The following is a 25,592-nucleotide window of genomic DNA, read 5'->3' as shown; positions in this document are numbered from 1 at the left end:
CACTGGAGATTTCAATATGAACATTAACTTGTAACAAGAAAATATGACCTTGAATGACGCCAGTTATGTTTTTTATCACTTTCACACCTAACTTGGTATTGCCACTGTTATTAATACGAAGTTTTCCCAAGGCTACTACGTATGCTGTAATATTATGTGCAAAAGGTTAGTTTTTGTGCATGAGTTTGTTGATAAATTGCCAACAACGTCATTCAGAAGCATTGTTGGATGAGACAATTATTATTTATGCTAAATAAAATAAGTATCTGAACCAATTATTAAAAAGCGATACTCTCTGATTATGGGTAGTCACCATAATATTAAGATTGTAGCAACTCTCACTTTGTCAATATGGCATGTGTGTCAAAAAAATTGCATTGCTTCGAATATTTAAGTTAATTTTGTTGCTTTTTTAATGAATATTTTCCGAATATAAAGAATGCATTGTATTGTGCAAAATTGCAGAAGTGTTTGGACACCAAATTCTGGCATAGAATTTCACAGGCAAGAGTATATTTACGTTATTTACAATATTCCTCAATACTCCTGCATTTACCTGTTTAGAATCATTTCAATGGCAAAAATTGTATTATTTAGCATTATTTTAGTAAGCAGTCATGTTAAATTTGTTATTTCCCTAATACTTTATCGTGTTTCAACAAGTTTTCAATAAACAAATTTAACAAGTAAGGTAACCATGATGACGAGTTTTTATGGATATCGAAGAGAATATATTGTAATAACAATATTATGACGAAAATTTAGAACACCATTTTAAAGATTGTTACTAGTAATTAAACAACACACGACATCGGTATTGCACTCACATGTAGTTATAAGATTGTTCGTTTTTACATTGAAATTTATACTTTTTTAACTTACCACATATTTTTTTGTTTTACGTATTTCAGCTTTCCAAAAAGTAAAGTAAAAAGAAATATATGTGCCTATCAATGATAAAATTACTGAGGATTAACCCAGAAAAAAATACCTTTTGAAAAATAAACTTTGTAAAGTTGGCTGAAATTTGTGCAAGGCTGCTATAAACAGTTTTTCTTTGATGATTTTGGCTTGAAATTGACCCGTCGAAGCAACGCGTTTAAAAAGAAGATCTGAGTAGCTTACAATTTGGTAAACAGCATCTGATGCAAAACACAACTTTCTTCTATTTACAAAGGATGTTAATGCTATATATCGGGTCATATCCAAGCTTTGTAGCCAAAAGTTATTTAAAACTATCATTCTATACCAATTAAAATTGTATGTACCTATAAAGTATGACCATAATATTATAATATTAATACTGTTAAAAATATATGTCGTTATTATTTATAGATCATGATTTTTAGTTTTTTCTATTTTGAAAAATCATGAATTTACAAACCAGCGTGGTCACTCGACAGAAAGAGACAAAAAACATGACTGACGTCATTGAAGGTCATATTTTCTTGTTACAAGTTAATGGTCATAGTGCAATCTCCAGGGTATTAGATATAAGCTTCTTGATACACAGAATACATTATTTATGTTGAAAAATGTAACATTCAATTTTATTTTTAATATGCGCTGCATTAAGTGACGATTTCCTTTCCGTTTCCTATAAACAGTAATCAATTATCTGATAGATGTCTGCTGTCAGTTGACAGTTGTCAGTTGTCCCTTGTCACCATTATTTTGATTTCAAATAATGTAGTTTGGTATACACGTGTTTTTAAAACTTTAAACAGGTGGTTCTAATATAAGTATATATCAAAATGCCACCTTTTCGTGCTGGTTTGTTAAAAAGAAAAATAGAGACTGGTGAAGGAAACAAAAGTTGCATTGTTAATAAAAATGCTGAAGTAAGAACTCAATCTTCCCTCTACTATAACTCTTGTTATTAGGTCTCATTGTGTTTAATTGCTAACGTTTTGCAGGAAGACAATGCTTCAGACACTGATGAAGACTTAATTAAAGGAGATTTGGATCATGGAGATGATGCAACAGATTCAGAGCAGGAGCAAGAAGCGGACTCCGATGTTGAACAAGATGTAAGATCTTTACAAAACTAAATTAGTTACTGCTTATTTACTTTTAAAAATAATTCATATAGGTCTTGTATAGGTCTTGTTTGTTATAATATAAGGTTTACACTATGTCAATTTTTTTATTAATTTAATTTCACATTTTTAGAAAGTAATGTTTGAAGATAGTGCGGACTCAGTTCTAGATGATGATGATGATGATGATCAATCGGCCGACGATTCATCTGTAAGTATAAATTATAATATACTAGCTTTCTGCCCACGTTTTCAATGAAAACCTGCTATATATATAACTAAAACTACTACATAATATAACTAAAACTGATTAAAAAAAGTAAAATATATATATAATATGACTATGCATACGCATAGTTCCCGTGGGATTTCCAGGATAAAACTTCCTATGTATATACAGGGCCCTTTATATCTGACTAAATTTCATTGTAATCGGTTCAGTAGTATTTGCCTGAATGAGTACCAAACAAACACATACACATACATCCATCCTCACAAACTTTCACCTTTATAATACTAGTAGAATAGGATGTAATATTTGCTTTTCAGTCTATATAATCAAAGAAATGTCCACGTGTGAATGTGAATGTGACATTTCAAAACAGTGATAGATCATATTATATTAACATAAAATTGCTGTTGTGAGCTAAAAGATTTCAACACAGTTTTAGAAATATATTTCTTTAAGGTTAATTTTCATTACCTATAAAAAAAATGCAATTACAGTTACTAATGAATAACATTTTAATTCCAGGATTTGACAGATTCAGAAGAAGAAGACGAATCAAATGAAGATAGTGAAGAAAATACAGAATCCTCTGAGGATGACAGTCCAGACAGTGGAGCTGAGTCAGCAGGGAATGTACCATCAGGTGCAAGCTCCGACACTAGTAAAAATACTAAAGTAAAAGACAGAAGAAAAGTTACTCCTAAAAAAACAGTGAAAAAAGGGAGCAAGAACACTGAGGACAGTGTGGACCTGCTAGCTAATAAGATTAGTGAAGCCACTGTCACAACAGAACCAGTGCAGAAAAAAGGTAATGTATAAGAAAGGACAAGATATTTTATTTATTTTATTTGACCGCCTTCAGCGTCGTGCCTGCCGCATTGTCGACCTTCCTGAGCTCACCGATCGGCTCGATCCATTGGCTTTGAGGCGTGATGTTGCGTCTCTATGTGTGTTTTATCGCATTTACAACGGCGAGTGTTCTGAGGAACTGTTTGCATTGATACCACCTGCAGAATTCCATCACCGCACTGCTCGGCACAAACAAAAATATCATCGTCACCATCTCGATGCATGGCGTTCGACAACTGTGCGTTTTGCACGGCATTTCTTGCCTAGAGCCACACTCTTGTGGAACAAACTACCACCTTCCGTGTTCCCCAACCAATATGACATGGGAACCTTCAAGAAAAAAGCCTACACCCACCTCAAAAGCCTTCTTCCACCTAAAAACCGGCAATACGTTCCCTAATGTTGTGAACTGTCATGGGCGGCGACCATCACCTACCATCAAGTGGGTCGCCTGCTCCATTGCCGGGGTTGCAATAAAAAAAAAAAAAAAAAAAAAAAATTTATGACTTGAAAATACTTTTTTTTTGTTTCTTTTAACAATTTTATTATAATTGCAATAACCTATCGACTATAGTATAGTCGAGCCAATTTAATAGGCAACATTTGACGTCTATCAATTTTATCTTCGAAGAGAGGTAACCTGCTTAAAAACATCGATTGAAGTGTATTAATCGATACGGATTTGAAACATTTGTCAATCGAATTTATTAATTTATGATGATTTTTATTCACAAGTAATCAATGCATTCGATTCTAGATGTCAGATTTCGATTTTTAGAGTAACGTCTCTAGTATTTAAAAAGAAAAAAGGTTTATTGACACAGAATTGTAGCAACGTCAGTTCTTCAATTCAGAAATTGTTTATTATGTTTAAACTCAAACTCAAACTCAAACATTTATTTATTCAATTAGACTTCTTTTAGAAGCACTTTTGAAACGTCATTACATATTTTAACATTTACCACCGATTCGGAAAGCAGTATCTACGGAGAAGAATCGGCAAGAAACTCCATAACGTAACGGCACCGGTTTCCGACTAGCCTCCTCTATCCGACCATTTTGATTTTTATTTGATAAAACGTTTAAAATACGCGCGACACTCGTGAAACTGAAGGCTTTCGATCCAATCACTTATCGTGCGTCATCTGTCCAAAATTGGGTTTCAAATTTTAACCGACATTTCGTCAATCCAAGAAAAGCTAGGCGAGGGTGTAGTTTGTATTGAATTGAATGCGAAAAAAACATAAAACGGTGAAAATAAACATTTGGATTTTTTACGCTAAATACTCTGGTAAGTTTGTGGTTAATTTACTTTGAACGTTTTATTAAATTATTAATTTTAAAATATACATGCAAAGATAGCGTGTTTTTATAGGTTTTTTTGGACAAATAATTATGGACGGAATGAGGAGCTTTTCAAAATAACAACATTCCGAAATCCGACCGAATCGGTCGGTAAACGGAATTTCGCACTTTGTAAAAGAAGGTAATTATCTATTATGCATGTTGTTTTGTGGAGGTTTCGTATTAAGTTATTTATTCTAAACGCTATGCTTACATACTACACCTGTATGCGACCAATGCTAACTTTAATGGATTATTTGTAATATACGTTTTAACTGACACTTTTTTTTGATTTTTTTGTTATTCATTTACAAAGACCGGTCTGGTTTAAAAACCCTATATTTTACGTTTATGACACATAATTGCATAACTACGAAATTGTGAGATCTTTATAAGTGTACATATGAAATAGAAATGAACTAAAAATGAATATCAATTTCGGTTTAGAGGCTTTATTACGCAAATTTAGGTTTGGTCGGAATCTAGGTGCGATATATTTCCCTGTTTCCGTCCAACTGGGTTGCTTTTGCTTGCGCTGTGCTTGAGTGAAATTGCATGCGTTTATTTCAGGTCATCATCATGAGTGATAAAAAAGAGGCTGAAGTATTCTCATTAGCTGAAATAATACTTTTGGTGAAATGGATTTTAGAATTGGGCAAATTAGTCAATGGGACATTCTAATTTAGTGTGTGTGTGGATGATGTGTGCTAGTTTAAAATATCATTTAAAATATCTCTCCATAAGAACCATCCTCGTACTTCAAGTAATATAATAAAAAAAGAATTATCGAAATCGGTCCACGCGTGATGCAGTGAAAAGACGAAACGGGTTTTTACGAATTTCCATTGTATTTCTATTATCATAAAGTTGATTTTAGTAGAAAATATTTGACTGGTCGGAATCTAGCTACTCAGTGGTCGGAAACACGTGTATTTGTACTCAGTCGGTCGGAAAATGGTGCTTTCAGTTAATTTCCAGTCGTGACAATTAAAATCCAAATTTAGGTAATAAAAAGCCATTATGAAATACAATTATGTGCATATTTTAAAATATAAGTTCGTAATCTTTCATAATATCATTTTTTCTTATGACCTCTAGAGTATTTAATTTATCTTTTAAAGGATTCATTTAGCCGTATCAATCAGTGGTCGGTATTCGGTGCCATTACGTTAGTTGCTCTTTTTAATCATGTCAGTTTTACAATTTAATTTTACAAAATACATTATATGTGTTATATGTACATTATAATCATAATATGCTGTAGCGTCGACAAGCCAATTTATGAGTTATCGAATTTCAAGTGTAACGCTAAGAAAGTTCACACGGTAACTCATATATAAACAGTTCGTGCGCTATGCACATACAGTTACGGGCTTGTCGGGACGCGGGTGGGTCGCATTAGGTCGAATATTAATTACATACGGTTAAATATATGTAGTTAACGAAATATAACCTTTACGTAGTTATTCATCTTTTATTACACCCGCACATAACAAGACCCCTCCATTGGTGACTCCCGGCGAAAAGTGAACATTATTATAGTGAATTGCATAGATATCGTTTGTTTAAAATTTAATTCAAAATGAATCCGGCAGTTCCAATAAGAGCGGACGAGAGTGGAAATGCTCTCGCGCAGATCACTGTGTCGAGTAGAATTCCAGACTTCTGGAAAGAATCACCACGACTTTGGTTCGCGCAGTTTGAAGCAGTGGTGGCGAATCAGAAGCTGGCGGACGAATCGAAATATAACCTGGTGGTAGCGAAATTAAGTCGCGAACACGTTGAGCAGGTTAGTGACATTGTATTAGCACCACCCGATACAAAGAAGTACGAAGCATTGAAAAACCGGTTGCTCGTAGTCTATGAAGAATCGGAAGTGCGTCAGGTCCAGAAATTATTGAAAGAACTTGAGTTGGGCGAACAGAAGCCTTCTCAACTTTTACGGCGTATGCGAGATCTGGCTCGAAAAAAATTCTCAGAGGAAACATTGACGATGCTGTGGATGGGACATTTACCCGCAGCCGTACAAGCAGTCCTCACTGTTAGCGAATTAAAGGATACAGAGAAATTAGCTAACATGGCAGATAAAGTTATAGAAACGACACGTTTCGCGGAGATACAGGAGGTATCGAGTGCCAGAGATAAAATATCCACAATACAACCTACGCTAGTTGAGCAGATTACACAGTTAACGCAGCGGTTAAACCAGCTGGAATCTACAGGTTCGAGAGGCAGATCGTTTAGTTTTAGAAGGTATGGGAATCGCGTGCATCGCTCCGCATCGCGAAGTCGCGATCGGGCAGGACCTTCAAAACAAAAAAATCCCAATTGGTTATGTTTTTTTCATTACCGATATAAGAACAATGCCAGCAAGTGCATTCAACCTTGTGCGTGGCAGAAACAGCAGGAGAGCCAAACAAAAAACTAAATACGGTGCAGACAAAGGCGGATGTCTGTTCCACCGTAAATAAACGCCTGTGTATAAGAGATAGAAAAAGTAATATTAAGTTTTTAGTGGACACCGGCGCGAATGTTTCAGTTTTACCAGTGTCGAAATATAACCGATTCGCGAGTGAGTGTAGTGACTATAAATTATACGCGGCAAACGGTAGTGTAATTAAGACATTCGGTACTAAGTTAATGACTTTAGATCTTAATTTACGGCGACCGTATAAATGGTCATTTATTATCGCCGAGGTAACACAACCCATATTAGGTGCAGATTTTTTAGCACATCATGGTTTGATTGTAGATTTAAGATCATGTCGATTAATTGATAGTTTAACAAAGTTAAAATCAGTAGCTAGTGTTATTAAGGTGAATCAACCGTCTGTGACAACAGTTGAGGAAACTCATCAATTTCACGACTTGTTATGTAAGTACCTAGATATAACAAAGCCTTCATCGTACAAGGAAATACCTAGCCACGGTGTTTTTCATCATATTGAAACGACTGGACCTCCAGTGTTTGCCCGGGCTAGACCTCTACCTCCAGCTAGATATAAAAAAGTCAGGGAAGAATTTCGTTACATGCAGGAAGCAGGTATATGCCGACCTTCTAAGAGTCCTTGGGCTAGTCCACTCCACGTGGTACCTAAGAAGAATGGCGAGTTACGTCCGTGCGGGGACTATAGAAAGCTTAATACTATAACTAAGCCGGACCGATATCCTATACCGCGCTTATCAGATTTTACGTATTTATTGGCTGGTAAAAAAATATTTTCTAAAATCGACATAAATAGAGCTTATCATTGTATTCCTGTTGCACCGGAAGATGTAGAGAAAACTGCAATAATAACGCCGTTTGGGTTATTCGAATTTCCGCGCATGACGTTCGGTTTGCGTAACGCTGCGCAAACGTTTCAGCGATTCATGCATCATACTGTTTTTCAGGACCTAGACGCGGACAGTAAAGATAATATTTTTTGTTATATTGATGATATAATAATAGCTTCATCAAATGAAAACGAACATCGTAGACATTTAGAATCATTATTTAAACAATTTAATAAGTACAATATTACAATTAATTTAGCGAAATGTACATTTGGGAAGACGGAAATCGACTTTGTTGGTTATCATGTTACGTCCAATGGTATTCGCCCGCTTGATGATAAAGTAAAAGCTATTAATGAATTTCCTAGGCCCGAAAACATTGAACAATTACGACGATTTTTAGGTATGGTAAACTTTTATAGAGCGCATTTACCTAACGCAGTTTCATCACAATCGATTCTCAGTAGTTTTATTCATGGCTCTAAAAAGAAAGATAAGACACCCATTGTGTGGACATCAATCGCCGAACAAGCATTTGAACAATGTAAGTCGAGCTTGTGTAATGCGATCACGTTGTCGCACCCTATGGCCGACGCATCGCTTGCACTTATGACGGACGCATCGGATACACATGTAGGTGCAGTTTTACAACAACGTGCAAATAATGAATGGTTACCTTTAGGTTATTTTTCTAAGAATCTATCTAAGACTGAACGCAAGTATAGTACGTATGATAGGGAGTTATTAGCAATTTACTTGGCTATTCGTCATTTTCGAAATATGGTCGAAGGACGACAGTTAACAGTGTATACGGATCACAAACCGTTGATTTATGCATTTTCTAAAGTAAATAGCGAGAAAGAGTTACCCAGACGTACACGACACTTGATATTCATTAGTGAGTTCACAACGGATTTGAGGCACGTAAATGGGAAAGATAATGTCGTTGCGGATTCGTTATCTCTAGTCGCAACAATAAGTTGTCCCACTGTAATAGATTACGCGGAACTTGCTAAGGATCAACAACAGGATTCTTATTTGTTGCAATTATCTAATTCGAAAGACGCTAATAATAGGTTAAAGAAAATTATGTTACCTGAAAGTGGTACATTTATTTACTGTAATTTAGATAATGATAAAATTAGACCCTACTTGACTGATAAATTTCGACGTATTGCTTTTGATAGTGTACATAATTTATGTCATCCCGGAATAAGGACTACACGCAAATTGATTCAAAATCGTTTTTATTGGCCAAATATGAATCGTCACGTTGGCCAATGGGCTAAAACATGCATTGAATGTCAACGATCGAAGGTTAATCGTCATACAATGTCAGGTTTAGGATCGTTTCCGCAGTGCGATAGGTTTGAACATATTCATGTTGATTTAATTGGACCTTTACCCACTTCACCCGAAGGTTTTAGGTATTGCCTAACCATAGTTGATAGGGGGACGCGATGGCCAGAATGTTTTCCTACGAAAGATATAACTGCTGAAACGATTTCGCGTGTAATATATGAAGGATGGATCTCTCGTTTTGGTTGTCCGAAAAGGCTAACAAGCGATCAAGGACGCCAATTCGAAAGTCAATTATTTGCTACACTAATGAAGTTATTAGGTATTAATAAGTTGCGTACGACACCTTACCACCCACAGAGTAACGGGGCGGTAGAGCGTTGGCATAGGTCGCTTAAAGCGGCATTAACGGCTCGCTTATGCAATATATCATCATCTTGGGTTACGGAATTACCAACTGTGTTGCTAGGACTTAGAACAGCAGTAAGAAGTGATACCGGCATAAGCGCAGCAGAAATTACATACGGAACAACTTTACGATTACCAGGTGATTATTACGATAAAAAATCGAGTTTTGAAATAGATAGCAGTCTTGAGTATGTAAGTAAATTACGAGATACTATTAGGAAATATCAGTCAGTAGCTATTAGGCAGAATGTAAGACGGAACATATTTATTCACCCCGATTTAGAAAAATGCGATTATGTTTTTGTAAGAAACGACGCAGTGCGTAAGCCTCTACAACCAACATACGACGGTCCTTATCGTGTGCTGAGTCGAGAGGAAAAGGTATTTTACATTCAAATGACTGGCAGGAAAGTTAGAATATCTGTAGACCGTCTAAAACCTGCATATTATTTGAATGATGATAGTGATACGACATCTGGGGCAGATACTGAGGTTCCATTACAAATTCCAAGTAGTGAATTGCCTAATACACATACCACGCGTAGTGGAAGAGCTATACGATTACCAGTACGATTTAGGTAATAGTATTGTATTTGTAATTGTTTCAACTATTTTAAATTTATTAGAATTACGATGATTATAAGTATTCATATAAGACTTCATAGAAATGTATAATAAATACTTAGTAATCAACACATCGTATTTAATAAATAATAGCACTTGTGAAATTTGAAACGAGTTCATTGTTAATGGTTTAACGTTTTAGGTACCTATGGTATTTCAAATTTATGTTTGTGTTAAGTTTTTATTGAAATGTTTACTACTAAGAAATTTAAGCACTTTTGATTTATGGCTTTTGAGTGTTTAGTAATAGCCTTTGTAATATTAAACGATACAAGTGTAAGAAAAACGTATTGGGATTTGAAATGTTAATGTTACTAAGTGTTAGATGACGTGTAACAATTATCGCACGCCACTTAGAAGACCCAACCGAGTTTTTGTAATAACATAAATAGTTTAACGAAATTAGGTGTTAAGGTGGATGTTCCGACCGTCCCTCCATACATTTTTGATTACCTCTAAACACTTAACACAGACACTATTTCTTTAAAACTAATCATTTTATCACTTCTCTATAATGAAATGTGTGCGCGTTCGACCTTTTTAATCAATAATTTACAATATTTACTTAGAAAAACAACAGTAAAATACCGGAAAAATTTGACACTTCTACAGTAGTGTGCGTGACTTTTGCCAAGCGAAACACGACATAAAGCACGACATCTAGCGCATAGACTATATACTTATTACAGATCTAGCGCGTCAATGTCTAAACGAAAGGCGATGTTTAGACATAAGACGCGCTAGATGTCGTGCATTCGCGTTCGTTATCTTATACATAATGAGCATAATTCTAATAAATCAAAGTTCTGTGTAAAAATTGAGTAATTTCATTTCCAATCGTTCAAAGAAAATAACAATAAAATAAAATAAAACTAATGACCTTAGAAACTATGTTTTTTTTTGTAAACAATTTATTACTCATTATTGTTCGTCCGTCGTAGGTCTGTAAACTGTATTGTACACTGAAGGTAAATGGTACTGTAGGTACTTTAGTTCGGCGTCGTCGTCGGCTTGATATAAATTACATTCTTGATTTCATTGACACGCGCTATGATTTGCGCGCGGAATTTCTTGTGTTGTGAATTTATTTTTGTATGTTAAGCATTTTAATTGATTCAAATTGCAATGTTTCTCTAGTATGCATTTGAGACTATATTGTAAATTGTAATAATTGATCGTGGGTATAGTAATTAATTATTCTAATAACGCAATTAGTAATATATGTATTTTCGGTGGGATTCAAAACAAAAAATTGGCCCGTGATTTTTATGAAATTTCACCACATTGCAAATCACATCAATCATAGTTCATACACATGTATGACGAAAGTGATTAGTATTGTGGCTAACATTGACTCATCAGTTCATCACTGAAACCAGTGATAAATCAGTACCTATATCATATTGTGTTTGAATATTTTTAAACAATGATATAAGTATACAATTATTATAAATCGGTAAACTATCAAAGTAATCACAAACTTGCAAACATTGGTAAAATGTCCAGTAGTTTATGAGCCTATTCATTACAATCAAACAAACAAACAAAGTTTTCCTCTTTATAATATTAGTGTAGACAAACACTATGAATACGATCACGAATGCAAATTCGGGGATTTTCTAATTATTGCTAAATAATAATTGAATTCGTTTTGAAATACTCTATAATTTTTAGTGTATAAATATTAAATAGACATTTATAATGTGGTGCTCATTTTTTTTGTACTGCTAACGCTATTGTAGGTACCTATTTTCGTTGTTTTATTTCAAGTGAACACGGCCATACAATTTTGTCACGAGCCGCCTATGATTGTAGGTACTTTTGTTTGTGGCTTGATGGAACACAGTGGGGTTTTGGTCGGTAGGAATCCGACATAACCCACGGCCCTTTCCCCGGACGCCGTGGGTATCTATGCAAGATTTCCCCACTTTAAAAAAAAAAAAAAAAAAAAAAGGCTCCTTCGTCGTCCGCGTCGCGTCGGCTCGAAAGTTCTTGATTTCATTGTCACGCGCTATGATTTGCGCGCGGATTTTCTTGTGTTGTGAATTTATTTTTGTATTATTATTATTTTTTATTTTTTTTTTATTTTATTGATTTAAATAAAATATTTCACTAGTATGCATTTGAGACTATATTGTATTATGTATAATTTATCGTAGGTATAGTTATTCTTATAACGCAGTTATATTTTCGGTGGGACAATTTGACCCGTGATTTTTCTGAAATATCACCACGTTGCAAATCACATCAATCATACACACGTATGACGAAAGTATAGTGGCTAACATTGACTCATCAGTTCATCACTGAAACCAGTGATAAATCAGTATATCATATTTTATTGTGTTTGAATATTTTTTAAACAACGATATATATACAATATTATTATAAATCGGTAAACCATCAAAGTAATCACAAACTTGCAAAATATGCTTTTCCGAATTTTCAGACAGACACACAATTTTATTAGTTTGTTTTAGCAAAGTAGGTACCTATACCTATACGCTTACGTCGCGCGTCGCGTCGCGTCGTCAAAAACGGTGCGCCCAGAAACAAACATACCTACCTAATTCAGTTACAATCCTTTTTTTGTTCCGTAATATATTGTATTCTAATACGATTTTTTTTATCGTCGGCCAGTTCTACTAGGTATAAAAAGATAAAATTGAAATATAATTATTGTAGCGACAGCCATATGTTACTATGTTTTCGTAAATATGTTTTTCACCTTCCTGGTTATTTTCACATAATCTTATATATATATAAATGAATCGCAAAATGTGTTGGTAAGCGCATAACTCGAGAACGGCTGAACCGATTTCGATAATTCTTTTTTTATTATATTCCTTGAAGTACGAGGATGGTTCTTATGTAGAGAAAACGTAAACATGTACCACGGGCGAAGCCGGGGCGGACCGCTAGTCTAATATAAAAATGAATCGCAAAATGTGTTGGTAAGCGCATAACTCGAGAACGGCTGAACCGATTTCGATAATTCTTTTTTTATTATATTCCTTGAAGTACGAGGATGGTTCTTACTTCTTATGGAGAGAAAACGTAAACATGTACCACGGGCGAAGCCGGGGCGGACCGCTAGTAAATAATAAAATAATAAATAGTGTATTAGATTTGTTATTGTATCTTGTATACCTACGAATAATTATTCTTACGTCTTGTTGGGAAATGTTCAAATACCTACCTATTGAAATAATTTACTGTTACAAATCATTAGTGTTATTAGGTAGTTTTGAGTGAATAGGCATGGATCAGAAATTCAGAATATAATATGATACTAACTACTCAAATACATACACGCCAAACTTGTTTTACATTCACGCCATCTAGAGTTCAATCTTTATCATTTTTGTATACGTCTGTGTGTGTAAACGACCCTGTATGCAATGACAGATGTTAAAACGCATGGTTTTACCGAATTGGGTGGATTTTAAGGCAATGATATGACATATTTAAATAAAATATAATATTCAGTAATCGCCATGACTATTCCTACGACCTTAATCTTTTCCAATTACGCAAAAACTCAAATAAACTAGAAATGTAGAATTCAGCGCCATCTACTGTTAACCACTTGTATACGTTATGATTGATTTATATTGTGAACATTTTTTATACTTTATATTGTAAACATTTTGTAACCTTATATAGCGACACTTTATGTACACCCATCTGTTTATTGTTTAGTTTAATTGTAAGTTTTTTTTTTAATTGTATACCCTTTTTATTTTTTAAGGGGGGAATGATGTAGCGTCGACAAGCCAATTTATGAGTTATCGAATTTCAAGTGTAACGCTAAGAAAGTTCACACGGTAACTCATATATAAACAGTTCGTGCGCTATGCACATACAGTTACGGGCTTGTCGGGACGCGGGTGGGTCGCATTAGGTCGAATATTAATTACATACGGTTAAATATATGTAGTTAACGAAATATAACCTTTACGTAGTTATTCATCTTTTATTACACCCGCACATAACAAGACCCCTCCAATGCCAAAGAACTGTCCTGTGGTTTTTACGCGACAACCCTCCATGGGTTTTTATCGTCCATATATTCCTTAATACTGTAATAGGCTCTCTGAATAAGTACATTTTTTATATAAGTTTTAAATTTAGAACTACTGAACTCTTTAATATTATGAGGAATTCTGTTGTAAAAGCGTATACCTTGACCCATAAATGAATTTTTAACTTTAGCTAGCCGGAAAAATGGAATTTCAATTTTATTTCTGTTTCTTGTGTCATAACAATGTCTATCTCCTACTTTTGTGTGTAAAATTATGTGTGTGTTTAGGATGGTTTATCAGTAAAATGAAATCTTAAAATTACTTGTATCGGTCATTATTATTATAAATATGTAATCGTAATTGAAAAAAGTTAAGCTAATGTGCAGTTCTAACAAAACGAAATATCATATTATTCTCTGTCGTCGATGTTGAATTTTGTTGAACTGTCAAATGTTGCCTATTAAAATGGCTCTACTATAATATTATAAAGCTGAATAGTTTGTTAGTTTGAACGCGCTAATCTCAGGAACTACTGGTTGGATTCGAAAAATTATTTCAGTGTGAGATAGCCCGTAGATCAAGGAAGGCTACAGGCTATAAATTATAATATGTCATCAAGCTAAGACCAACAGGAGCGGAGCCACGCGGGAGAAACTGCGTCGCGCAGCTAGCAATTAATAAGATTAATACCACCACCATATCAGTAATTGTACAATAATTATCTTCAGATGAGTATGAGTCGGGCGACACATCAGATGAAGAGGACCGAGTGAACACAGCAGGAGATGTGCCCATGTGGTGGTACAATGAGTACCCACACATAGGCTATGACCTGGACGGCCGACGGATAGCGAAGCCCCCACAACGCGACCAGATTGATGAGTTCCTCAAGTATATCTTTTTTCCTTAAACTTTGTATTATCATATACCACTTAGAAGTAATCGAAATAATCGAACTTTCACGTTGCCAATCCACCGCACCCAAAGAGCATATCATAGCACTCTAAACAGAATCTGCACAAATTACAATAAGTTGTGCGAGATAATTCCAGATCTTGACATTATCGCGAGTAAACCTATTAGATTTCGGAAATGCCTATTTGATAACCTTACTATACTGTCGCAGGTCCTTCAATAGATTAGAAATTTGTCTCTAGTAGTATTGTACCATTCCCCTTTTTAAATTACCTATTATCTGTTAATTAGTATATTGATTACTCTTTGTTTATGTGTAAGCGATTGTAATTTATAGTCTAGTAGTCAACACATGTTATTGCAATAACAATTAGTCATTAAGGTTTATAAAGTTAAACTAGCTGGTGCGTTGTGCGCGGGCTGCAAGCAGCCCGCGAGCCCCTTTTGCCCCTGGGTTGAAGCAATAGGGCAGTCATTTGAAAATATATTCGGATTTTCTGTCCATTTGTTACATCTGCTAACAGCGATTCTACAGTCAGTCGGTAATGCTTATAAATTCCCCATTCAAATATTTTCTATTCCGGGGGGCTGTCCACCTTCGAGGGTGCGTGGTGCGCGAGCTGCAAGCAGCTCGCGGCTCATCCCAGGGCAGAAATCTTCAGTCATTTGAAAATGCATTCGAATTTCCTTTCCATTTGTTACATCACCTAACAGCGATTCTACAGTCAGTCGGTAATGCTTATAAATTCCCCATTCAAATATTTTCTATTCCGGGGGGCTGTCCAGCTTCGAGGGTGCGTGGTGCGCGAGCTGCAAGCAGCTCGCGGCTCATCCCAGGGCAGAAATCTTCAGTCATTTGAAAATGCATTCGAATTTCCTATCCATTTGTTACATCTCCTAACAGCGATTCTACAGTCAGTCGGTAATGCTTATAAATTCCCCATTCAAATATTTTCTATTCCGGGGGGCTGTCCACCTTCGAGGGTGCGTGGTGCGCGAGCTGCAAGCAGCTCGCGGCTCATCCCAGGGCAGAAATCTTCAGTCATTTGAAAATGCATTCGAATTTCCTTTCCATTTGTAACATCTGCTAAGAGCGATTCTACAGTTAGTCGAAACTGCTTATAAATTACTTATTCAAATATTGTTAAATTTTTGAAACGTCTTATCGATAGCGGGTAGTGACTTTTCATAATAAACTGTTCAAGAGTTAACCTAACACGCTCGTCGCTTCGCTCCTCGCTACCTATTTGAATATTTAGGCCGGCCGCTGCCGCGTCTCGCTCGCTTCGCTCGCTTGGCTCGTGCGATAGGTAGTTCAAAAGTTAACCTAACATGCTCGTCGCTTCGCTCCTCGCTACCTATTTGAATATATAGGCCGGCCGCTGCCGTGACTCGCTCGCTTCGCTCGCATGGCTCGTGTGGTAGTTCAAAAGTTAACCTTACACGCTCGTCGCTTCGCTCCTCGCTACTTAAACTGCTTATAAATTACTTATTCAAATATTGGTAAAATTTTTGAAACGTCTATCGATAGCGGGCAGTGACTTTTCATAATAAACTGTTCAAGAGTTAACCTAACACGCTCGTCGCTTCGCTCCTCGCTACCTATTTGAATATTTAGGCCGGCCGCTGCCGCAACTCGCTCGCTTCGCTCGCTTGGCTCGTGCGGTAGGTAGTTCATAAGTTAACCTAACACGCTCGTCGCTTCGCTCCTCGCTACCTATTTGAATATTTAGGCCGGCCGTTGATGCGACTCGCTCGCTTCGCTCGCTTGGCTCGTGCGGTAAGTAGTTCAAAAGTTAACCTAACACGCTCGTCGCTTCGCTCCTCGCTACCTATTTGAATATTTACGCTGGCCGCTGCCGTGACTCGCTCGCTTCGCTCGCTTGGCTCGTGCGGTAGTTCAAAAGTTAATAAATATTTTCTACTCCGGGAGGCTGTCAACCCTCGAAGTTGCGCGGTGCGCGGGCAGCAAGCAGCCCGCGGTGCCGTCTTTTGCCGATGCTATTCCTATTACCCTTCCTACTATGGAAATTTCCATACAAAATTTTCGAAAAAAAAAATTTCGCTTTTTAGCAAAAATTTTTATGTGCCTGGAAGCGGACCAAGTTTTTAAACATTTTTTACCGTGGTGACCCCAACCTAAGTGCCACCAGTTCAGAGAGCCGTTGAATTTCGTGATGTATGGAAAATGGAAACCGGGGGTCGGAGAGAAATTCTGAGTATGCAGTTTTGTAAATCTGACCAATCAAAGCACAGAAGTCAATTTTCAGACCGATCGTGACGGAACCGGCGCCACCATCTTGCTTTGAAAAATTGGCCATTTTTTGAAAAAAAATTGCGTCCAATTTGAAATTTCTCGATTGCCCTGGTAGCACCCGATCTTCCTGATCATTTTTTAGTTCTACACCCCCCACCTATCTCGCGCCGTTTCAGAGAGCCGACGAATTTTGCGTTGTATGAAACTCGGAAACCAGCGATGGAAACTCGATTATAAGTATACCAACTTAATGTGCGGCTCGATTTAAGCCCCTGTGCCAAGTTTCAGCGCAATCGGACCAGCGATGGCCGTTTTAGAATTTGTATGGCGGCGGCCATTTTTTCCGCCATTTTGAATTTTTTTCACTATCTGTGGTAATTGCTCGAGGTCTACTCCAAGTTTAGTTCGAGCACCCCAGATGTAGCTGCTACCGTTTGCGCGGGCCGTTGACCGTCTTCGAGAGATGAGGGAAAGTTTAAGATTTCGGATTTTTCTGGATATCCTGGGAGCTGGGCGAGTACGAACATGGTGTGAGTGTATTTCCGCGATGCGCCACCTTGTCTAAATTTACGTTTTTATGTTTGCGCCAAAAATGGAAAAAATCCAAAATCGAGCGACCCACTATGGCTCCCTGGTAGCGTCCCAGGGTGGTGATCATTTTTAGTTCCGGCACCCCCCACCCAACTCGCACCGTTTCCGCGGGCCGTTGGAGTTTACGTTGTATGGAAGTTGGAAACGGGGGCCCGGAGCCACTCGAACGGGGCACCGATCGATTCGCCGGCTCGAACAGAGCACGTGTACCAAATTTGAGACGTAAGGATTCATAAACGGCGATTTTGGCAAAGTACGGCGGCCATCTTGTTTTCGCGAAAATCCCCATTTTTCCACCTCCCCTGGTAATCGCCACCAGTTCTGAGCATTTTTTGTTCAGACACCCCCCCTCCAGGTATCACCGTTTTTGCGCACCTCCAGGGGTCCACCCTCTTGTCCAGGGTGTTGGAGTTCGCTATATTTTTCCTCTGGTCACTCGGCGCACCTCTACACGATCACGCCAAAATCCCCCCCACTTTCCACGTAGTTTCCGAGAAAAGCGATGTCAGTCAGTCAGTGAATCAGTGGTAGTGTAGCTTTATATATTATAATAAGTATTGTACCTATATTATTGTTATATGTGTTTGTGTTGCAAATAAAATAAAAATAAAAAAAAAATTAGTATTGCATTTTTAAAAGAGTTGCTAATCGTTCAAATTTACAGAAAATGTGAAGATCCAGAATTTTGGCGGACTGTAAAGGACCCTGCTACTGGGCAAGACGTCATATTGTCAAAGGATGATTTGAAACTCATAGAGAGAATCCGGAAGAGTAATATACCGTCAGAAACACATGATGAATATGAGGTAGAGAATCATTTTTATCTTAGCAGGGGTATTTATTAGTGTTAAGTACGGTAGTTTTCTTTCTTAGGTTTTGAAATTCAATTAAATAAGGTAAGATAAAGTAAACGACCAGTTCAAAACTATTTAAAATTGATCTATTTAGGATAATTTTTATTTTAAAATAAAATAAATTAAACATTTTTTGATAACAAATGGAAAAATATAGATATATTTTACTACTACCAGCAACAATAGTATTTTAACAAAATTTGTTACAAATTTTTCTCACAAAATTGATTGTAATATACATTGTGCATGCAAAAATTACAATACCACTTTAAGTTTCCTTTTTTTAATCAGTTTTGTAATTTTTGAACTAAATGTTGTTCTATATTCTAAATTTTGCTAAATATGTGGTACGTCTCAACGTAAACGTGGTGTTGCAGCCGTGGGTGGAGTGGTTCTCGCGCGAGGTGCTGGCGACGCCGCTGCGCGCGTTCCCCGAGCACAAGCGCTCGTTCCTGCCGTCGCGCGACGAGCAGCTGCACGTGGCGCGCATCGTGCACGCGCTCAAGATGGGCTGGACCAAGACGCGCCGCCAGATCGCGCAGGAGCGCAAGGGCAAGCGGGTATGTCACTTTACATCGCTATTGTTACATAATATTTACTATTCATTTCCATTAGACATTATGTAAACTGAAATAGATACTTTGGGTCCCGTTCCAGATGTTAAATTTTTTATGAAAACATTTAATTATAAATCATCATGTATGATTGCGCAGGAGAAGAAGTTCTATGACCTGTGGGGCTCCGCCGCCGAGGACTCTGGGTCCCGCGGCGGCGCGCGGCACATCCCCGCGCCGCGCCGCGCGCTGCCCGCGCACGCCGAGAGCTACAACCCGCCGCCCGAGTACCTGCTCGACAAGAAGGAGGTGCGCCCACACTCACACGCATACAGGGCTTACTGCACACATTCATGGGATTGTAATTTGTAATCTTTTCCCATTTCGAATATAAATATTATATAAACATACATAAAAAATATACCGGCTGAATTGAGAATCTCCTCCTTTTTTTAAGTCGTTTAAAAATTAAAATTATGCATTTGAAACTTTCCAACGGATATACTAGCAACTAATAAGTAAAACGTGTTCAGATGAAGGAGTGGGACAAGCTGGCGGAGACGCCGTGGAAGCGCAAGTACACGTTCCTGCCTGAGGCGCACGGCTCGCTGCGCGCGGTGCCCGCCTACCCGCGCTTCGTGCGCGAGCGCTTCCTGCGCTGCCTCGACCTCTACCTGGCGCCCAGGGCCATCAAGATGCGGGTGAGTGCGGGTGTGCTGTGCTAGTGACTGTTCATGAATCATGTTTCGTGCAGAATAACATTTGTATTTGTAATAAGCCTTTTTACTATTACTATAAGTTGTGTATAGTTTACACATTATCGATTTTTTTAAGATTCACAAAAGAATAAGAATTTATTTAATCTATTTTGAACATTATTAAGTTTTTCGAAATAATTCAAATTTTACTTCAAAATCAACACATTTTCAAGTTAAAATGCTATGGTCATTGTAACTAGGTGTTGGCACTTAGTATTTGTTAATTTTTCTTTTGCAAATCGGATAACAAGTATATAATTGTTTATAGCTGACGATAAACGCGGAGGAGCTGGTGCCGAAGCTGCCGTCCCCGCGCGACCTGCAGCCGTTCCCCACGGGCGAGGTGCTGCAGCTGCGCGGGCACAGCGGGCTCGTGCGCGCGGTGGACTTCGACCCCAGCGGGCAGTACGTGCTGTCGGGCGGGGACGACGGCACGCTGCGCGGTTACTGCACATTTATTTTTTTAAATTTGGTTCACAAATTAGAATTGATACAAATAGGCTTAAAAATTATTTACTAAGAAACATTTGCTGTGTAATCCCTAAATTAGTGAGCACATCATAACATATTATTACGACCTACGATTAAGAACTATATTTTGTTGTAGATAGGTGGAGAAATATATCAAGATTCAAGATATATTGCATAATGTCATCAAATTTTATTTGCTTTTTTTTGTTTTAAAATAAAATTTAAAAAATTGCATATTATATGCATATATGTACTATGTTCTCGACAGAACTATAAATTGTGTTCCGGTTATTTTGTGCGCAGTATGGGAGACGAGCACGGGGCGGTGCCTGCGCACGCTGCAGCTGGGCGGGGAGGGCGGGGAGGGCGTGTCGCGCGCGCTGTGGACGCCGAGCGGCGGGCTGAGCCTGGTGGCGGCGGCGGTGGGCGCGCGCCTGCTGCTGCTCAACCCGGGCGCGGGCGTGGGCGCGCACCGCACCGCCGCGCGCACCGACCTGCTGCTGCGCGACGCGCCGCCCGCGCACGACGTCGTCAGTGAGTGCACACGACCCACCGCCACGCGCTATCCAGTAGCGTGGTTACAATACGTCACAACACGTCACAGCACGTCACAACACAACACATCACAACATGACACAACACATCACAACATGACTCAACACGTCAAAACACGTCGCAACATTTCACAGCACGTCACAAGTCACAATACGTCAAAACACGTCCAAACACGTCGCAACTTGACACAACACGTCAAAACACGTCACAACATGACACATCACGTCACAACATGTCACAGCACGTCACAAGTCACAATACGTCAAAAGTCAAAACACGTCCAAACACGTCGCAACTTGACACAACACGTCAAAACAGTCACAACATGACTCAACACGACACAACACGTCGCAACATGTCACAGCACGTCGCAACTTGACACAACACGTCAAAACACGTCACAACATGACTCAACACGACACAACACGTCGCAACATGTCACAGCACGTCACAAGTCACAATACGTCAAAACACGTCCAAACACGTCGCAACTTGACACAACACGTCAAAACAGTCACAACATGACTCAACACGACACAACACGTCGCAACATGTCACAGCACGTCACAAGTCACAACACGTCCAATCACGTCGCAACTTGACACAACACGTCAAAACACGTCACAACATGACTCAACACGTCAAAACACGTCGCAACATGTCACCTCGCTACATCATGAAAACGCACGTCGCAACACGTCACAACATGAAATAACACGTCCCAACACGTCACAACATGACACAACACGTCACAACACGTCAAAACATGACAACACGACAACACATCACCACGTGACAACACGTCACAACACATCACAACATGACTCAACACGACACAACACGTCGCAACATGTCACAGCACGTCACAAGTCACAACACGTCAAAACACGTCCAAACACGTCACAACATGACACAACACGTCAAAACACGTCGCAACATGACACAACACGTCGCAACACGTCAGCGCGCTACATCATGAAAACACACGTCGCAACACGTCACGACATGAAACAACACGTCACAACACGTCACAACACGACACAACACGTCACAACACGTCTCAACGTGACACAACACGTCACACAACGACACAACACCGAAGTCCGAACACGTCACAACACGACACATCACGACATAACACAATATAACAACACGTCACATCACACAACACACCACATGTTATATCACCCTAGTCCCTCTAGTCTAGGGTTTCCGGAACCGGTCTCTTTTTTGAGAACCGGGAATTTCGGTACTTTTCCTTAAAGGAACCGGGATTTCCCGGTTCTTTCGGTATTTTCGGGACTTGGGAGTTTTTTGTATTATAAAATTTTAAACAAGTGTTATGTGTGTTAACAACAAGTCAAAAGTAAACTACAATAAAATATTCAAATATTTTTATTGTAAATTCAAAGAAATCTAAAAAAAATAACATTAGCATAAATCAGACTTTAATCATCAGTCTTCTTAAGTAATTAAATAAAAGTCACCATCAATCAGCCTTTCTACTTGTCATTTATATGGATGTAAATAAGTATTTAGGTACCTACTATCAATGAAATGGCAAAAAATAGGCAGCTACTTATCCTTAGGGCACACTTTTCAATCCTCAAATAAAAGTTATTAGACTAATAAATTAATAACTAGCAAAAATAAATGTCATCCAACAAGTGGTGAGCATGAAACTTTGCCTTGTGTCGAGCAGAACAATGGTGGAATTCTGCGGCAGGTAACAGTTCAAACAACTCATCAGAACACTCCCCATTGTACAGACGATAGAATACACATAAAGATGCCACGTCTCGTAGTAAAGCTAGTGAATCCAGCCGATCGGTAAGTGCACGGTTGCCGATAACTCTGACGGCTCTTCGTTGCATGCTATCGAGTGGAAGGAGTTGATATTGTGGGGCGCCGGCCCAGAGATGAGAGCAGTATTCCATATGATGCCGTATTTGCGCTTTATAAAGTAACAAGAGATGACCTGGCCTGAAATACTGCTTCGCTCTAGGACGCCCATTTTTTTAGAAGCTAAAGTAGCTTTACCTTCCAAATGATAGCGGAACTGAACGTCATCAGATATATCGACACCAAGAATTCCGATACTAGGCTATATGCTTAGGGGAGTGTTCTCAAATAAGGGAGCTGTGAGAAATGGGGTTTTCTTGGCTGTGAATGTATATACATACTTGCGTCTTGTCAGGGTTAAATCGGACAAGATTTTGTCGACCCCACTCAGAGACTTCACCAAGGAGAGCCTCAATATTGGACACAAGTATGTTTCGGTTTGTATTGACGTGTTCTCGAGAAAAATTGGGGCGGCCGGTATATATAGCATCTCCAGTACTGTCATCTGCATAGCAATGAATGTTACTAATTTGTAACATGTCATTGATATGCAGTAAGAACAGTGTGGGTGAAAGGACGCAGCCTTGAGGGACGCCATCATTCACGGGCAGTAGTACAGAGCTCATACCGTCAACCAACACCCGGATACTACGAGATGTAAGAATGCTGGCAATCCACTTACATAATTTCTCTGGGAATATAGAATAGGCTGGAAGTTTCGAGAGAAGAGCCCGATGCCACACCCGATCGAAGGCTTTTGCAACGTCCAGACTAACCGCTAAGGCCTCCCCTATACTCTCGATTGCCGTAGCCTAACGATGGGTTAAGAGAACTAGGAGATCACCAGCTGACCGTCCATGGCGAAAGCCATACTGTCGGTCACTGATCAACTGGTTTTCCTCCAAATAACCCAAGAGTTGGCCGTTAATGATGCTTTCCATCACTTTTGAGAGTAAAGAGGTAATCGCGATAGGTCTGTAGTTGGATAGATCAGAACGATCGCCTTTTTTAGGGATCGGGTGTACAGAGGCAGTCTTCCACGAAGCAGGGACAGAGCGACCATGTATTTCACGCGTTTTTTCTATAAGCTCGAAGCTATTTACAATAAAGTTTTGAACTTTTGAACAGTAGAAAGTGTGGAAAAGTAAAATAACAGTGAATAAGAGTTTTACAGCGAAGAAAAGTAATGAATTAGATAGTAGGAATAGAAGTTTGAAAGAGTAATAGATAAACTAGTAGTATTAAATAATATTCCCGAAAGAACCGAAAGAACCGGGAATCAAAATTTATTTCCCGGTTCCATTTTACTAAAAAAGAACCGGGAATTCCCGGGATTTTCGGTTCCGGGATTTCCCGGTTCTGAACCCTACTCTAGTCCCTACACAACTCACACCACAAAATTCAACTTCCCGCTCATCACAAATACTGTAAAGTGTTTAATGGGCAGAATTTGATGTATATGTACAGTGGACGAGCGCACGCGGTCGTGCGTGACGTGGGAGCCGGTGAGCGAGCAGCAGTGGGCCAGCGGCGTGCGGCTGTCCGTGCGGCACTTCAAGCCCGTGGCGCACGTGAGCTGGCACGCGCGCGGCGACTACGTGGCGGTGACGCTGCGCGAGGGCGCCGCGCGGGCCGTGCTCGTGCACCAGCTGTCGCGGCGCCGCTCGCAGCTGCCCTTCCGCACGGCCAAGGGGCTGGTGCAGTGCGCCGCCTTCCACCCGCAGCGGCCGCAGCTGCTCGTGGCCACGCAGCGCGCCGTGCGCGTGTACGACCTGGCGCGCCAGGAGCTGGTGCGCAAGCTGGAGACGGGCGCGCAGTGGGTGAGCTGCCTGGCGCCGCACCCGCGCGGCGACAACCTGCTGGTGGGCGCGTACGACCGCAAGCTGGCGTGGTTCGACCTGGAGCTGTCGGCGCGCCCGTACCAGACGCTGCGCCTGCACGGGGGCGCCGTGCGCTCCGTGGCCTTCAGCGCGCGCTACCCGCTCTTCGCCTCCGCCGGCGACGACCCCTACATTGTCGTCTCGCACGGCATGGTCTACAAGTGAGTATACCGACGATCAATCCGACGGGCTCGATAACATACTAGCCTGGTGCGCTCATACATTAATGATTAAACAATCAATAAAGTAGATCGCTCCCTAACCAAAATTATTGTAAAATAAACAGCATGTACGTTAGTTATTTGTTTGGTAAAATTGAACAGCCAATATTAATAATATAAAATAATGTCTCCAGCGACCTGCTCCAAAACCCGCTACTGGTCCCGCTGAAGCAGCTGCGCGGCGGCGAGAAGCGCGACGAGCTGTGCGTGCTGGAGGTGCGCTTCCACCCCACGCAGCCCTGGCTCATCGCCGCCTGCGCCGACGGCACCATCCGCCTCTATGCATAGACTATATGTACAAACATTTATTATATAAAACGATGTCAACAGAAACTTGATGTTTTATTCCCATTCAAAAATTGCCATTTAATAAGTTACAGACAAAATCCTAAATTACGTCAAGTATCAAATATAACCTTTATTTCATTCTGAGTCCACAACTATTATCATTGTATCTAAGTTGGTGTTGTGGACTATGGGATTAGCCATGAGGGCGTAATCCTCAGATTTTTTTAAAATAAGAGTTTTGGTCAAGTTTTGGTACAGATACAGAGAAATCAAAAGTTTTATTATAGGTAATCATTATCTGTATCCGGCATTT

General features: G+C 39.2%; 1 protein-coding gene across 1 annotated transcript; it reads left to right on the top strand.

Moving 5' to 3' along the window:
- The first annotated feature begins 1,665 nt into the window (after positions 1 to 1,665).
- Positions 1,666 to 25,318, top strand: LOC123697558 (ribosome biogenesis protein BOP1 homolog). Its single transcript, XM_045644102.1, has 13 exons — positions 1,666 to 1,841; positions 1,917 to 2,030; positions 2,173 to 2,250; positions 2,794 to 3,076; positions 14,822 to 14,984; positions 18,521 to 18,662; positions 19,088 to 19,270; positions 19,424 to 19,573; positions 19,798 to 19,965; positions 20,291 to 20,465; positions 20,797 to 21,027; positions 24,358 to 24,931; positions 25,126 to 25,318. The coding sequence occupies exons 1-13, from the start codon at positions 1,755 to 1,757 to the stop codon at positions 25,277 to 25,279; spliced, it is 2,502 nt and encodes an 833-aa protein (XP_045500058.1). The 5' UTR covers positions 1,666 to 1,754; the 3' UTR covers positions 25,280 to 25,318.
- The last annotated feature ends 274 nt before the right edge of the window (positions 25,319 to 25,592 follow it).

The sequence above is a fragment of the Colias croceus genome, chromosome 14, assembly GCF_905220415.1.
Source record: "Colias croceus chromosome 14, ilColCroc2.1".
Lineage (NCBI taxonomy): Eukaryota > Metazoa > Arthropoda > Insecta > Lepidoptera > Pieridae > Colias > Colias croceus.
This window is presented reverse-complemented; position numbering and strand designations above follow the sequence as displayed.

What these genes read in the sequence shown, in the direction of transcription:
- LOC123697558 (XM_045644102.1), top strand. Translation starts at nt 1,755, where the DNA reads ATGCCACCTTTTCGTGCTGGTTTGTTAAAAAGAAAAATAGAGACTGGT. An exon ending in AGGAGCGCAAGGGCAAGCGG is followed by an intron (nt 19,271 to 19,423) that starts GTATGTCACTTT and finishes ATGATTGCGCAG; the next exon opens with GAGAAGAAGTTCTATGACCT. An exon ending in TCGCACGGCATGGTCTACAA is followed by an intron (nt 24,932 to 25,125) that starts GTGAGTATACCG and finishes TAATGTCTCCAG; the next exon opens with CGACCTGCTCCAAAACCCGC.